This window comes from Littorina saxatilis, unplaced genomic scaffold (assembly GCF_037325665.1).
Source record: "Littorina saxatilis isolate snail1 unplaced genomic scaffold, US_GU_Lsax_2.0 scaffold_228, whole genome shotgun sequence".
Classification (NCBI taxonomy): domain Eukaryota; kingdom Metazoa; phylum Mollusca; class Gastropoda; order Littorinimorpha; family Littorinidae; genus Littorina; species Littorina saxatilis.
Genome location: NW_027126718.1, coordinates 170,001 through 185,717, shown reverse-complemented (window position 1 = coordinate 185,717; position 15,717 = coordinate 170,001). Strand labels below are relative to the sequence as shown.

Below are 15,717 nucleotides of genomic sequence, written 5' to 3'. Positions count from 1 at the left end.
AACAAAGCTTATTGCACCCATTTTCGTACCCTAACTAAAGCATTAGTTTCCGTGTTCATTCATTCAAACGTTCTGTGACATTTAAGGCAAAATAAATGATTTGGCTTTCTCCCCGTATGTAAAAGTTGTCAAAGTGTGCCTATTCTGAATTTTCTTCAATGTATTATTGGTGCCTAACGTTTTTCTAGGGTCGATTTCTGGGGTACAGTGGAACCTCCCTTTTAAGACCTCAAAAAATCTGAGAAAATCAGGTCTTTAAAAAGAGGGAGTCTTAAAATGGGGGTAATTTTGTGAACAGAAAGTCTGAAAAATCAATGCCTTAACAAGGAGGGAGTCTTCAATTAGGGGGGTCTTAAAAGGGTGGTTCCACTGTACCCTTAAATAAGAGGCGATCGTGTAACCCATATAAATTAAATCTTTGATTCCAAAAGTGTGCGAGATAGCCCACTCGATGGCCTTTAATGACAAAGAAAGTTTGAATGAATTGACACGGGAATGATTTTTCTAGTAGGGGTACGAAAATGGGTGCAACAATATTTTGGCAGAGTGTATATGCAATGGCCATAGTATTACCTACCTTGCATGAACAAGATCAAGGTTGATCAGACAATTGTGTTTGTAACTTTGTCTCACATAGCCATAAACAAGCTGGTAGCTGTTTCCCAAACCAATATAAAAAGAAACAATAAGTAAATAAAAATATCTTAACTCACAGTCACCCCATGAATTTGGAGCAACAGGCCCAAGAATAATGTTTTTTAATAATACTAATTCTTTTTAAACATTGTTCTATAACAAGCAAAAACTATCAAACATATTAGGAAATGATTTTACAGGTTGAACTTTTTTCAGGTAAAAACTAAATACATACCTTATGCTTTAAAGATTAATGTACATGTCTACTATCTGATACTGTATCGCATTAACTTTAAACAGCCTGACTCATTGTGAAATTGTGCAAGTAAACATTTTGACATGGTGCTTATTTTTTAAAGACACAATCTTTCCCGTTCAAAGAATTGTTCTCATCATCACAGATCTGGACTGTCTTTTGCATGGATTGATGGAATAAGACAAGTCTTACACTTGGACAAACACTTGGCGGAGGGGTGTGCCTTTTGAAATTGTCTCTTTCAAATGAAGAATATGTTCGTAATCTATTTTAAGGTTTCACCTGACCATCCTCTGTGTATATGATACAGCTCTCTTTAAAGATATCCTTGTTATGCAAACTATCTTGTTAACCACCCCATGTACATTATGGGATTCGTAATGCAGTATTTATGGCATTTATTGCTATCTGGAAAGTATGAAAGTAAAAATCATTACTTTTAGGTTAGTTAAAATTAATATTAAAAGTCCTACGGTTTTGAGCCATTAAGGACTTGAGTGTTTGTCCGCTTTCTTACTTTTAGGTACATGTCTAAAGGCAGTTTTGATTGATTAAATTTTGGATGATCACAGGTGTCAGTGACTGAATGTAATCCACAAAAAACCTCCTAGTCCTAGTCTGCAATTATCCAATGTACAAATATAAACGTATTCATGTTGGTGTTTATGATGCTTTAAATTACAGTGTAAGGAAGGTATGTAAAAGGTAACCAGAAAAAGGTCAAACAATGTAACCCTGCTATTTCTCGTGTTAAGTTGTGGTGAAAATTGATGCATCGCATTGAAATAAAGACAGATGTGAATGATCAGAAGATTTTAATGACGTTTTGTTGGGTTCCATGCTTGCTGTTGGCATTTGCAAACTGCTTGTGGATAAAAGTCTGTGTGTGTGCTTGTATGTCTGTGTCAAGATATGAACACGTTTATAACACAAACAATGCTTTCTCACTGAAATGACCATCGGTAGGATATGCTGACCAATGCTCGCTCTCTCTCTCTCTCTCTCTCTCTCTCTCTCTCTCTCTCTCTCTCTCTCTCTCTCTCTCTCTCTCTCTCTCTCTCTCTCTCTCTCTCTCTCCAGTATGACTGATCTACCACGGCTGATTAATGCAGAGTCAATGTCTTCACAAGTACAGAAAATAATTCATATCTAAGCAAAAACAAAAACACCCAGTCTTTGATTGTCTGAATGAAATACACTTTCCTTTCATTTACGTCACAATTGCATGACAAAGACGCAAGATAAGTTTAACAACTTTGACCTAACACACACCGAAAACAAAATACAGTCGCAAAATACCCCTCCCTATCTGAATCTGTCAGCAATGCCTCACGCAGATCGATGCAAGGTGCAGATCAAGCAAACACACACACACGCACATAATGTTGTCTTAACCGGATCACTATGGAGGTCTCCCTTTTGCGTACTTCGGAGCGGTGTCACGTGATACGCAGAAATGGGTTGGAGGGCAAGAAGCGGAACGGCTAGTAGCGTCAGTGCGCCGCTCGATGATTCGGGAGTGTTTTAATTGAATAATGTCAAAATCAGGAACAAAAACGGTCGACCAGCCAAAAGAGAAGTACATTACATCATGGAGTGACGTTGCTAAAGTGCGATACTTGGAGAAATTGACCGAAGCTCTTTAGTTTCAGATTACATATAATTTCTGCTTCAGTGTGTGTGCACTGATGAGTTTTCATTTTGTTATTATTCAAGAACTTGTAGTTCTATTTCTAACTTTGTATGTTTATGTGTGAAGCTCTTTAGTTTTAGATTACCTATTATTTCTGCTTCAGTGTGTGTGAGTTTTCATTTCATTGTTATTCGAGAAATGGTATTTCTAACTTTGTATGTTTATGTTTGGAGAAGCGATTCTTTTTTCCTTTTTGGGATCAAGTCTGGTGTCTGCTTTAGTGCTTACTTTGATATTACCTTAGAACATTTATTGTGAACCTGTAAATGTGTAATGTGTGTGTGTGTTTTTTGTTCTTCTTTTTTATTTTTTCTATTTCGTTTTACTTTAGTGCTGCTGAAGACAGTAACTAAAAATTTCCCTGAATTCAGTGTTACGTGTTTTTTGTTTTTAATTTTTATATATATGTTGACAATGACAGTTCAGTTAAATAAAGCGTTGAACACATTATATGTATTTTAATTTTTACCAATCTGTCACTTTGTGAATGTGAAGCTGGTGTGAGTGTGATATTTAACACATTACTTTTGATTTGTACCTAATCTCTGCCTTTGTTAGCTCCAGTAGGTGTGTTTTCAACAGTTTTGTTCAATTTTGTGAAACGTTACTGTTTTGAGACAAACCAGACACATGTTTTTCTGTTTAGGACAGCTGGGCTCAACATATTAACTTTGTTGACTAAACAAAGGAGCCATTACAATTTACACAGATACACACTCATTCTGACAATCACTCACCAGATTCTTCACAATTAAGAAATGTCTCAGATAAGACACACGCAAGCTTTAAAAAAAAAGTCTTAAGAACAAAAACGTTACTGCAACAACAATGTATTTATTAGTTCTTACTAAAATCACATGCTTCAATAAAATAAAAAAAAGCATAAACTGTACAGACATGCTAACCAGCACTGATTAAGGCACACACTTGGAGTCAAAAAGCTATGGCATCAACATAAGCAGTGTTGAATCTGTTTCAAATTGCACACTTCAGTCAAAAAGCTATGGCATCAACATATGCAGTGTTGAATCTGTTTCAAATTGCACACTTCAGTCAAAAATCACATGTCTGACAATGAGTGAATTAGTGTTTCCAATCAATGAACGGTAACTGTTTACATATAAAAACTGACAAAAAAGTGAAAAAAAAGAAAAGAACTGTACACACACACACACTTGGCATCAGATCTCAAAATCAAATAAGGAATAGTGTTGAGTCTTGAAAATGCTTTGAATTATACACACTTGAGCCAGGAAGCAAAAAAAGGAACTACACTCATGCCAGCCAGCACAAGTCATACAGATACTGTACACAAGTCAAATCAATACTGTGTTTCAGGTTTGGCATCCACATAAACAGTTTTGTTTCTGTTTTAAATCACACACTTGTCAATAAACTATACAGACATGCTAACCAGCATTGATTAAGGCACACACTTGAGTCAAAAAGCTATGGCATTAACATAAGCAGTGTTGAATCTTGTTTCAAACTGCACATTTCAGTCAAAAAGCGAGTGAATCGGTGTTTCAATCATTAGCAAAATTAATACTGCTGTTGAGGTTTGGAATCAATGAACAATAACTGTTCACACATCAATACTGTCAAAGTGTAAAAAGAAAAGAACTGTACATGCACCCACATACTAAGCATCATATCTCAAGATCAAATAAGGAACAGTGTTGAGCCCTTGAAAATGTTTTCAATAATACACACTTCAGTCAGAAAGCAAAAACAAAAAAGTAACTACACACATTCCTGCCAGCACAAATCATATAGATACATAAGTAAAATTAATACTGTTTTTCTGGTTTGGCATCCACAGAAGTTATGTTTATGTTTTTCCTGTTGATTTTTTTCAGCCACGCTCTCCTTCTTTTCTCCAGTAAATCTTGGTGTCTTCCTCCAGCGTCGACTTTCGGAATTCTGAAAAATGCAAGAGCATTTTCCTTGTTGCTTCGGCTTGTGCAACCGATTATGCAACAAGTATTCACCATTTTGAATGAAATTTAGCCAAATCGTCGACGCAAATACGGAATCGCCGCAGCGAAACTTCGCGATCGGCACCACGCTTCCATGTTTTCGCTAAGCGGCGCGGTGGCTTCTTGCCCTCCAAGCCCCGGTGCGCACGAAGTGATGACGTCAATAGGGAGACCTCCATATATTTGGGGGACATAAACTTCAGCCTATGCATGACCCTTCCCTTCAGTGGCAACTGTTGTAGATCAAATGGTATGACATTTGTGCAATTTCGAAACAAAGTTTCCAAATTTGGCTATTGTCTCAACAGAACAAGGTTTGACATTTAGCGGTAGCAATATTTACCTGATTTAAACCCTCCAAACTTTTACCTTTTGGATTGTCTGGATGTCTGACAAACACCCCCTTCACTCCCTAGATCATCGGTGACCTAAAGAAAGCAGTTACAGCTCCCTAAACAGCAAAGCTTTCGTGCCACTGACAATTTCGGAGGCGTAATTTGAAACACATTTTGGATAAAAGGTAAATTCTGATCATAATACCTAGAGACTCGAAACTGTGTAGAATGGTCGTGGATGAATTAAAGTGCATGCACAACAACTATGAACATATTTGCTAAACTCAAATGACTGAGAAAAAAACAAACTTCATTGTACAGTTACACTTTCGCAATGCCGCGCAAAATTCATTAATGACAGGAACGCATTCATCCATTGGAAATGCCCTGATCCTGCTTGTTATTGCTATATTCAAATAACTGACTGTCTAATATTGATTCATGTATACTATATGTCATTCAATTTATCCCAAATGTAACAATCTTGAGTGCTGAAATCGGGTATAGTTCGGTTACTGAACAATTCAAACCTCGTACTGTTGAGTCGATCCCCGAATTTGGCAACCTTTTTTGAAAATGCACAAAAGTCAGACCATTTAATCTATAAATGTGTCAATTTGTACAAGGGTCATGCATAGGATGAAGTTTTTGCACACCAAATATCAAGTGATTCGGTTTGCAGATGTAGAAGTTATTAACAATTTTGAGGCCGAGAAAATTCATTGCGGATGATTTCAAGGACGTCATTCAGATCTAGATCTATGTACTGTACCATGCAAGGCTCGTATTTTATTCGTTTCGTGACGAGCTACAAAAACTAGCCTCCACCATCGCGTTGCTTTCGTTGACATCCGCAAGGAGGGTTAACATTTCTCTCTCTGTAAATGTGTCCTTGCGTTGTTTGGATCCGTGTGGTGTCGTCTGCTTTTCGTCTGCTTTCGCCGGATGTTGTGACTTTCAATCGGACGTGACGCAACCAATCTTATACGCAACTAAAAAATATCGCTTTGCTGCTCTTAGCAAAGAGTGACCCCTGAGATGGTTCATGAAACGAGTCGTTCCTAACTTTCGTCCCACTCTCAGCTAAGAGCTCTTAAGGCCCTATTCCTAGGAACGCCTAAGAGCGCGTATATGAAACTGGCCCCTGGGCAGTAACAGCTACGTTGTGTCGGTCAACGTCACGGACCTCAAGCCCTACACAAACTATACCTACACTATCGTGGCCTACAATGAGGAAGGTGCTGGCATGCCGTTTTCTGGCCACACGTTCGTGACACTCTCGGAGGGTGAGTCTCTCTCTCTCTCTCTCTCTCTCTCTCTCTCTCTCTCTCTCTCTCTCTCTCTCTCTCTGTCTCTCTCTCAGTGTCTCTCTCTCTCTCTGTCTCTCTCTGTCTGTCTGTCTCTCTCTCTCTGTCTCTCTCTCTCTCTGTCTCTCTCTCTCTCTGTCTCTCTCTCCCTCTCTCTCTCCCTCTTTCTCTCTCTCTCTCTCTCCCTCTCTCTCTCTAAACTGTTGTCTGTAAGTACACACCCGCGGTGACATAATCATGTGAATCTTACAGTTCTGTCTAATGTATACTATATTAATATTACTATATAATTATATTCACGTCATATTACATATTCATAGCATATGTGCACATCCTAGATACTGGGTCACAACTATGGGACATGGACACCAGGAAAAAAAGTAGGACTGAATTGAGTGAAATACTCTTTTTTAAGTGCAAAAGACATGCCTGTATCTTTTTCTGTCAAAGAGAGGACCTTTCATATCGGGGTTTCTTTAGAAATGACAATTAGACACATGCAGTACGCTCTATGTCGTGGGTTACATGGTTTCCACTTTAGGCTTCAATATCCCACAGGAAAGAACTTTAGCTCAGTTATTGCATGTGGCATGTGGACAACATTGATAAATAAATATCCAAACATGAAAGTTTGAAATTACAAGTTTCCATAAGTTAACTAGATCGAAGTAGAAAGTGGAAACCGTAACCCACGCAATTTCCAGGTGCAAAAGTTTTTCTTGTAGGTCAAATGTAGCAACTAGCCTTTTGGGCACCCTTTTGGGTTTTAATACATGATAGAAAGATTTAAGTGAGCAAAAAGTTTTCGATCTGTGCTCACTGGGTTTATGTGTATAGAGATAATACTGTCGTGAGTTACATGGAAACCATAGTTTGTAATGTCTTTTATTTCCAAAGAAAAGAACTAAAACTTGATTATTGCAATTTGCATGTGGACAACATTGATAAATAAATATGCAAACATGAAAGTTTGAAATTACAAGTTTCCATAAGTTAACTAGATCGAAGTAGAAAGTGGAAACCGTAACCCACGCAATGTCCAGGCGCAAAAGTTTTTTTTGTAGGTCAAATGTAGCAACTAGCGTTTTGGGCACCCTTTTGGGTTTTAATACATGATAGAAAGATTTAAGTGAGCAAAAAGTTTTCGATCTGTGCTCACTGGGTTTATGTGTATAGAGATAATACTGTCGTGAGTTTCATGGAAACCATAGTTCGTAATGTCTTTTATTTCCAAAGAAAAGAACTAAAACTTGATTATTGCATGTGGACTACATAGATAAATAACTATGCATACATGAAAGTTTGAAATTTTCAAGTTTCCATAAGCGACAATCCTAAATGAGAGAATTAATCGATTGTCGATCGTGCGTTGCAGAAGAATCGAAAATTTCATAATGGCGCCGATCATGAGAACACATGTGCTGCTCAAACTTTGCACCAGATCAAGCTTTAATCAGCAAAATATCGCAAAATTCGTCGATGAATATATGCTACAATTGTCAAAAAAGATTTTACAGGTCTCAAACAGTGAAGATACAGCGTGGTCTGTCGTGAGTTACGTCTCAAAAACCGGAAACGAATACGATTGGGTGGATAAATTCTCATTGTCTATTCACATGACCGGGTCAAACGTCATGAATGGAACTTTCGACGGTGTTCCCGCGATCTCACAACGCGTGTGTGATAGGCAATGCGGGATTTGTCGTCTGCTGTGGCCATGCTTTCGTGGGTTACAGATGGAAACGAAACAAGGGTGGGGTACATTCAAGCGCGATTATAAGCTGAAATAAATTTGTTTCCTACCGTAGTGCTGTGTTTTGAAAACCTAAATGTTGTTGAAATAAATAAATAATGACTTTGAATAACTTTGAGGTTTCCTTTGTTCAGCAGATCGCATTTTTTGATGAAGTTGAAACCGGAAACGACGGTAACCCACGATTACGTGTTTTCTTTGCCGATCAAACTCCCAGAAGAAGAAAAATAGATGTAATTCTTGAGTGTGTATGTTGAGAATAATCCTTCAGCTGACCCATAAACATCACAATAAAATTCACAGAACTTTATTCTCCGTTATGTACAGCTGCAACACAGACTGGTGTATTTTTGTCCCAGTTTTAGGTGTTGTTTTGGGGGCATTTTGGCTAAAAATTAAATCGTTTAAAACCCACAGCAATGTTTGGAAACCCAAACTTGGTTGTTACAGTAAGTCAAATCCATCCCCTTTGACATCAAAGCATCCCCTTTGTCATCCATTGCTCAGAGATATTGTGACAGTCATTCAAAGTTGACAACCCATAGTATTTCCCAGTATCTAGGACGTGCACATATAGTATTCATATTTTACTTCGTATATTAGATTTTGTGTTTCGTGTGGCCGTGGTGCTTATGCTTATTTACTGTACATTTACATGTTATGCCTATATGAATTCATTATATTATGTTGTTTATATGGGTGCGGATGTGTTAGTGTGAATGTAAAGGGCACGTTGTAAGATTAGGCCCTTGGCTTAAAATGTTTACCCTTTATGTCAATAAAATGTTGTAAGTTGAAGTCTAAGTCTAAGCCTCTCTCTCTTTCTCTGTGACTGTACGTGTTATAGTTCATGACAGTCCTGCGTTGCTTATAAAATAGCAAACTTTTTTCTTTATAAAGCACGTCACTGCCAAATCTACTCTTCTTCGTCAACGTTCCTCTTCCCCAGAAAAAGTGTCTTACATTTTTGATGACCTTTAGTTCAGAACTTACCTGCAACTTAAAAGAAACATGTTCGTTATTTATACTGTATACATAACCGTATCTTTTTCAGCTGCCGCTAACTTGAAAAATCTGGATATAACAGCTCCCAGTAAAGGAGTGCTGAGTATTTCCCTGAAACCTGGGGAGAGGCGAGGGAAGACTACCTACATCATCACGCTGGAGGAGGAAGGGTCAATCGATAGGGGAGATTATAAATTCTTGAACGTCACCGTCCTGGAGGGTAACAGTCTGACTTTTACACCTTTCTGCTAAAAAAAACAACAACACTGACGTAGCAAAGATTAGATGCGCGCTCACTAATTTTTTTTTAACAATTTTTTGGGGGGTGGGGGTGAGGGGGGAGAGAGGAAGGCCTGACGGTTAATACACATGTAAAGGCCTGCGGAAATAACATTGCATCACACACACACACACACACACACACACACACACACACACACACACACACACACACACACACACACACACACACACACACATATATATATATAGAGAGAGAGAGAGAGAGAGAATACTACATGGCTTGCTGTGTCTTACCTGATTTACACGAGTTGTTTTTTTAAATATAGAACAGTACTGCGAGCGAAAGCGAGCTGTTCTCTATTTGAAAAAGTAACGAGTGTAAATCTGGTTCGACACAGCAAGCCATGTAGTATTCTGTTTATCCTACATACTGTACTTACGTGTATTTTACTGAAAATGTCCTGCAGTCGAGGCAGCTAAATTGAAGACGCTTGTTTTGGAACCTCGATCTCTTCTAAACCCTCGTGCAATCTAATACGTCAAAGCAAAGAAACGTCACTCTGAAAGTGTGGCGTGACGTGTTAGTTATAAAGATTCATCGAGCGTAATTAGCGAGCGCAATTTTTGTTTCTATAATGACGTTTGTCTCGGTGACTTTGGCATCGTACGCAGTGGAATTGCCAGACTTGCTTGACATGACCTCATTTAAATGTTATACACACGTGTGATTTGAACGATTATTATCTCACGGGTGTCTCTCTCACGTATGTATATAAATATATAGCTTTTTCAAATGTTGCTGGTTTTAACCTAATTTCGTGGTTAAAACTTGTCTAAATTTCTAAATTCTTTCTTAATAAATATAGTTTCCACTCTTTGACCTTAACCTTCGCCCGACTTCGTTATTGACTACACGCGGAAGACATCGTGGGGCCGTACGGCCCCATACTTCTCAAAGAAGGGAAAACATGCATACCCCTCCGCAGACATCGTGGGGCCTTGCGGCCTCATACTTCTGAAAGAATGGAAAGCGGCATGCATACCCCTCCGCAGACTTCGTGGGGCCATGCGGCCCCATACTCTAAACAGAATATATGACTTTTGGTTTCTCTTTAGCTAGTGTTTTCTTAATTAGTTTTCAATGAAATGTAATGATCTATTAGGACATAACAGATGTTTAGGTGGTTGAGGCATTTCTAAAAGCTCATTAAAAAATTTGGAATCGTTCCAGAAATATTTGCAATTAAACACCCATCTGGGGCCACACGGCCCCACGATGTCGGGCGAAGGTTAAATCAAAGAGTTTCCCTTCACAGATGTCCTCTTGGGATTGTCAGATGAGGGTAGTCTCCCATGCCAACAGAATCTACCACTCAGAGAGTGGTTTGATTCTTGGTTGGATACCATGGGTTGACAACTTTCGCCATATCTACCATCAGACCACTGATGAGACACATTAGTGTCGAAACACGTGTCTGGTCACGGTAGTAAAACAATGGTCCTCCTCTGGACTAGTTACCCCTGTTGATAGTCTCTCCCCTCGGGGCAGTTTCTCTTTGTGAAACTCGGTCCCGTCCGAGGAGGGTCTGATTTCCCCAATAGGGCTGTCTGTGAAGGGACACATTTTTTTGTTTCCTCTCTTTTTTGCTCTGCTAAGATATTTTAACAAATCTCAGAAGAAAGTCTCTTCTGACTTTCAATTGTTTCTTTCAGAACTTCTGATATTTTATATATATACACGCACGCGCGCTCACACATGCGCACACAGACGAACTCACAGACAAACGCAAATACACACACACTCATACATATGTACGCACACGCACGAACACATGCGCACACTCACTACCACTACCACCACCATTACCACCACAAAACAATACTGTATAATCTGCATACATTTCTATCCTCAATTGAGGCGTTTATTGTGCTGCAGGGTATGAGAACACGTCTACTGACATTGACAATCTTCTTAGTTACTGGAATTATCGTGTAACTGTGGCAACCAAGACCACCATAGGGTTCTCCCCCGATAACACAACTGAATACAAAAGGACGAGGGAATCTGGTATGTATGTCCACTGTCGATTTTATCGTGTAATAGAATGAGTCTGTAAACACGTCCGATCGTCTGTCTGTCAATCCGTCTGACCGGCACGGTTGGCCTAGTGGTAAGGCGTCCGCCCGTGATCGGGAGGTCGTGGGTTCGAACCCCGGCCGGGTCATACCTAAGACTTTAAAATTGGCAATCTAGTGGCTGCTCCGCCTGGCGTCTGGCATTATGGGGTTAGTGCTAGGACTGGTTGGTCCGGTGTCAGAATAATGTGACTGGGTGAGACATGAAGCCTGTGCTGCGACTTCTGTCTTGTGTGTGGCGCACGTTATATGTCAAAGCAGCACCGCCCTGATATGGCCCTTCGTGGTCGGCTGGACGTTAAGCAAACAAACAAACAAACAATCCGTCTGTCTCACCGTTTTTCTGTCCATATATCTGATCTAGTTGTTGTTGTTGCAGTCATATCTATCAGGCGTTCTCTTAGAAAGGTGTGACAGTCAATAACTTCAGGGTTATTGGTCCTTTTCAGTATTTGCAGCTTTGGAATTGCATTATTGAAAGGATTTGATGTATATTAATGTTAATGATTTTATTATATTACGTTTTTGTTATGCTAACAGAGGAACGCTAAAAAAGAAACATTTCTGTGGAAGTGACTGTGTTGATTACAATGCCTATTTCTGACCTCCCACGTGACTGCTTTTTGTCGTTACTTTTAGATGTAACAACTATTAAAGCGGGTGTTTTGTCCTCTGATTGTTATTACCGTATCCTCTCGAAAAGTCCTGAATTCCTAAACTGAAAACAGATCAAATTCTTTTGGGGTAATGACATTATTCTTGCGGAATATATCCTTTATTGAGTGTACTTTTCACTTACCTTTTCCTAAATAATATTAATGATGAGAAGTTTTTTTCTGTACATTTTGGGAATTTCTGAGCACTCCAATTCTGTATCCGTACATAATTTTATAATATATTAATCAACCAGTGTGCTTTTAAAGATCATGTGTTTGACAGAGCAGCGGTGTCTGAAGCCAACATGGTTATATTATCCCTGTCGGTTTGTTTCCTTCTTCTCCAGAACCTGGACAAGTACAGACACTGCAGCTGACGCCTGACGAAAACGATGCCAGCAAACTTGTGCTGAAGTTTGAATGTCCAAAGGAAAAGGAACGGAACGGAAATATTGTAAAATTCATTTACAATAGCAGTGCCGGTGAATCCGAGGTACGTGCAGCGAAGATTGTTGTGGGACTTGCAAGACGTGTCCCTGATTTGTATTATTTGAATAATGAGGAGAGTTTATTTAATGACTAATTTGTCCGTTCAGAACCATTGATGTTTAAGTTTCTGCATTCGCCCTAAAGCTGTTGTTGTGACACTTCGCCCGGCGGGTGTTGCTGACATGACTTCCACCATGTGTGCCTTCGTCAAATGTGAAGGCCAAAGTGGGGTAATCTGCGGGGAGGCCATTGCATGGTGTCGTTTGTATTGACACTTTGATATCCAGAGCATTTAAACATGACATTTTAGGTGTGGTAGCGCTTGCTATTGACGGAAGGTTGGGTTTTTTTTTTTTTTTTTTTTTTTTTTCATAGTTGTGTGAGCGTTTATTGACAAAATGGTGAAAGAGAGACCATACAATATAATGATTATTATGATATTTGCACAACAGTTTCGCGCAAGGAAAGGTATCGCGTTAGGCGCTCTGCATTACTGCCTTTGCGGTCACTGGTCTTCTGACGTCATCATGGTGGCATGTCAGTTTAATCATAATAATTATCGTCACACATTTCACTTTCAAACAGAACATAGAAATCCGGCGATAAACGCGCGTCATTAATAAATTAAACTACACAATTATTCGTAACGCATTTTTACGGGCAGGTTTGCGTATATTCAGGGGAAACACTCGCAAACACACAAGCGCACATTTGCAAAAACTCCGCACAAGAACGCAGGTATATATGCCTGGCAATGTATGAAATAGCATTGATTGCACACTTAAGTCCAATGTTGAATCAACATCAACAGAGAATACAATAAATTACCAGTATAACAATATGGCCGGGTGCCTCCAATTCATCACAAGCAATGCGATTAGAGAAAGTCTGAACGTTTGGGATTCTTTTCAGGAAATATTGAAAACCAGGTCAAGTATCAGAGACACGTCTTGCATGAACTCAATTTACACTCACACTTTGTACTGATTATACAATGTGTGAACCAGTAAACAACACACGTCTTGCATGAACTCAATTTACACTCACACTTTGTACTGATTATACAATGTGTGAACCAGTAAACAACAGACAATTGTTTTAAATAACAATGATATAGTCAACCATGACAGAACCACACTGGCCATGTGTGACAAACCTCGCGCCCCATAATTGGCGTAGAGGCGCGTCCTACTAACTTCTGAGACGGAAGGTTGTTATAATTATGTCATAGTTGCGTTCAAGGCATACAGAGGTGGCATATTTATAACTGTAATTCGTGATATGTGTTTTATTATGTGATTCAGCGCAAATATTAGTCGTAGCAATTATAAACTACATCAGTAAAAAGGGTACGGAGTCAATAGAGATAAACAAAAAAGTATACTGCTTTCCTGAGAGTTCTGTTCAATGTTTCGCATGCCGTTCTTACAGATTGACTGTATCTACTACCGACAAAAACTAAACTATATTTATTCTTGTTTGTTTTCTGTATGGTCTCAAATTCATCGAAATAGTAGGGTATTGTGTGTCACATGCGATAGTTTTTGGCTTTTGAAAGGTCGACCGTCGACCGGGGTGAACAGGTAATGATACAAACTATGGAATATGTTCCTTTCTATGGTGTTTTGGTTGCTGCGTGAAACGAGACACAACTGCAAGCATTCTTTGAATAAGTGCTAAATAAGTCATAGCTGAATCGGTTTTTGAAAATTAATACCCATTTGAAATAGCGTTTGTCTGTGCACCTTTAAATGTTGGGACATGTTTAAATAGGACACGCAATGTTAACTCGTCTCTTCGTTGTGTAATGATGATTTAATGTTCACGTTTCGTTTGCTTGAGTGATGTAAAAGTGACAGGTAGTTGACTGAACTGTGTTTAAGCCATCACGAGAATCTAATGATAGTTACAGCAGAGAAAAAGGCTGATGTAATGATTATAGAAAACGAGACATGAAGGGCGAGAGAGAGAGCAAGAAAGAGGGAGGGAAGGAGAGAGAGAGATAGAGGTGTGGAGGGAGGGGGAGGAAAGGAGAGAGAAAGGGAGAGAAACGTGTAAACATGTCTTGTTTCAGTTTACCACTCCAAGAGAGCCAAAGGGGGATCTGACATGGGACAATGACTGTGTTTTTAACCGGGACCTCGTTGTCTCCGCACAAACGGAATATACCATCAAGGTGAGTTCAGTTTTTGTATACCCGGGTACTCTTTATTGTTTGGTTTCCCTCTTAATGTGTTTCCCTCTTTTGAACCTCTTTATATTTTACGTCAGTTTTACTCGTTTGCAAAACCTGAGGCGCCGCACTGTGGTGGCCGCATCTTTCAATCAAGGCCTACTTCATTTTAATTTTCATAACTTTTTTTTTCTTCTCTCCATTGCTTTCTCCCAGCCCAATGCTAGCAGCTAGTCGCGCTTCCCAGCCGTGTGCTAGTTTAGATGTAATCGGCTATCTGCACTTCTGGCAGAATTACCGTGCGAGGTCTCTTAATGCCTCAGTGGTGACATGGGGGTGGGACATGAATACCGTCTCTAAGTCAGCACATACTGGTGACTCGTGTCAGACCGGACCCTGACTGGAACACGTGACACGAGGACCACAAGTCTAGCTGATTACAAGTCAATCAATCAATCAATCAATATGAATGAGGCTTATATCGCGCGTATTCCGTGGGTACAGTTCTAAGCGCAGGGATTTATTTTTTTATTTTTATTTTATGCAATTTATATCGCGCACATATTCAAGGCGCAGGGTTTATTTATGCCGTGTGAGATGGAATTTTTTTACACAATACATCACGCATTCACATCGGCCAGCAGATCGCAGCCATTTCGGCGCATATCCTTCTTTTCACGGCCTATTATTCCAAGTCACACGGGTATTTTGGTGGACATTTTTATCTATGCCTATACAATTTTGCCAGGAAAGACCCTTTTGTCAATCGTGGGATCTTTAACGTGCACACCCCAATGTAGTGTACAACGAAGGGACCTTGGTTTTTCGTTTCATCCGAAAGACTAGCACTTGAACCCACCACCTAGGTTAGAAAAGGGGGGAGAAAATTGCTAACGCCCTGACCCAGGGTCGAACTCGCAACCTCTCGCTTCCGAGCGCAAGTGCGTTACCACTCGGCCACCCGGCCACAAGTACCAACTGAGCTACCGCCCCTCCTACCCCCCTCCTTCCGTGTCAAGTGCAAATGACGTCAGCTTAAAAATTGATATATTTGTC

General features: G+C 39.6%; 1 protein-coding gene and 1 long non-coding RNA gene across 2 annotated transcripts in view; both read left to right on the top strand.

Annotated features, from left to right (window-relative positions):
- The first annotated feature begins 6 nt into the window (after positions 1-6).
- LOC138955214 (uncharacterized) lies at positions 7-1,711 on the top strand. Its single transcript, XR_011452145.1, has 2 exons — positions 7-1,335; positions 1,416-1,711. It is a non-coding gene; the product is annotated as an uncharacterized lncRNA (long non-coding RNA).
- Positions 1,712-6,048: 4,337 nt separating this feature from the next.
- Positions 6,049-15,717, top strand: part of LOC138955219 (uncharacterized) — a 17,870-nt gene continuing 8,201 nt past the window's right edge. Inside the window, exons 1-5 of the mRNA XM_070326871.1 lie at positions 6,049-6,185; positions 9,014-9,184; positions 11,144-11,275; positions 12,347-12,492; positions 14,563-14,664. Coding sequence (XP_070182972.1) covers positions 6,146-6,185; positions 9,014-9,184; positions 11,144-11,275; positions 12,347-12,492; positions 14,563-14,664 — 591 coding nt within the window. The 5' untranslated portion in view covers positions 6,049-6,145. The remainder of the gene's footprint in view (positions 6,186-9,013; positions 9,185-11,143; positions 11,276-12,346; positions 12,493-14,562; positions 14,665-15,717) is intronic.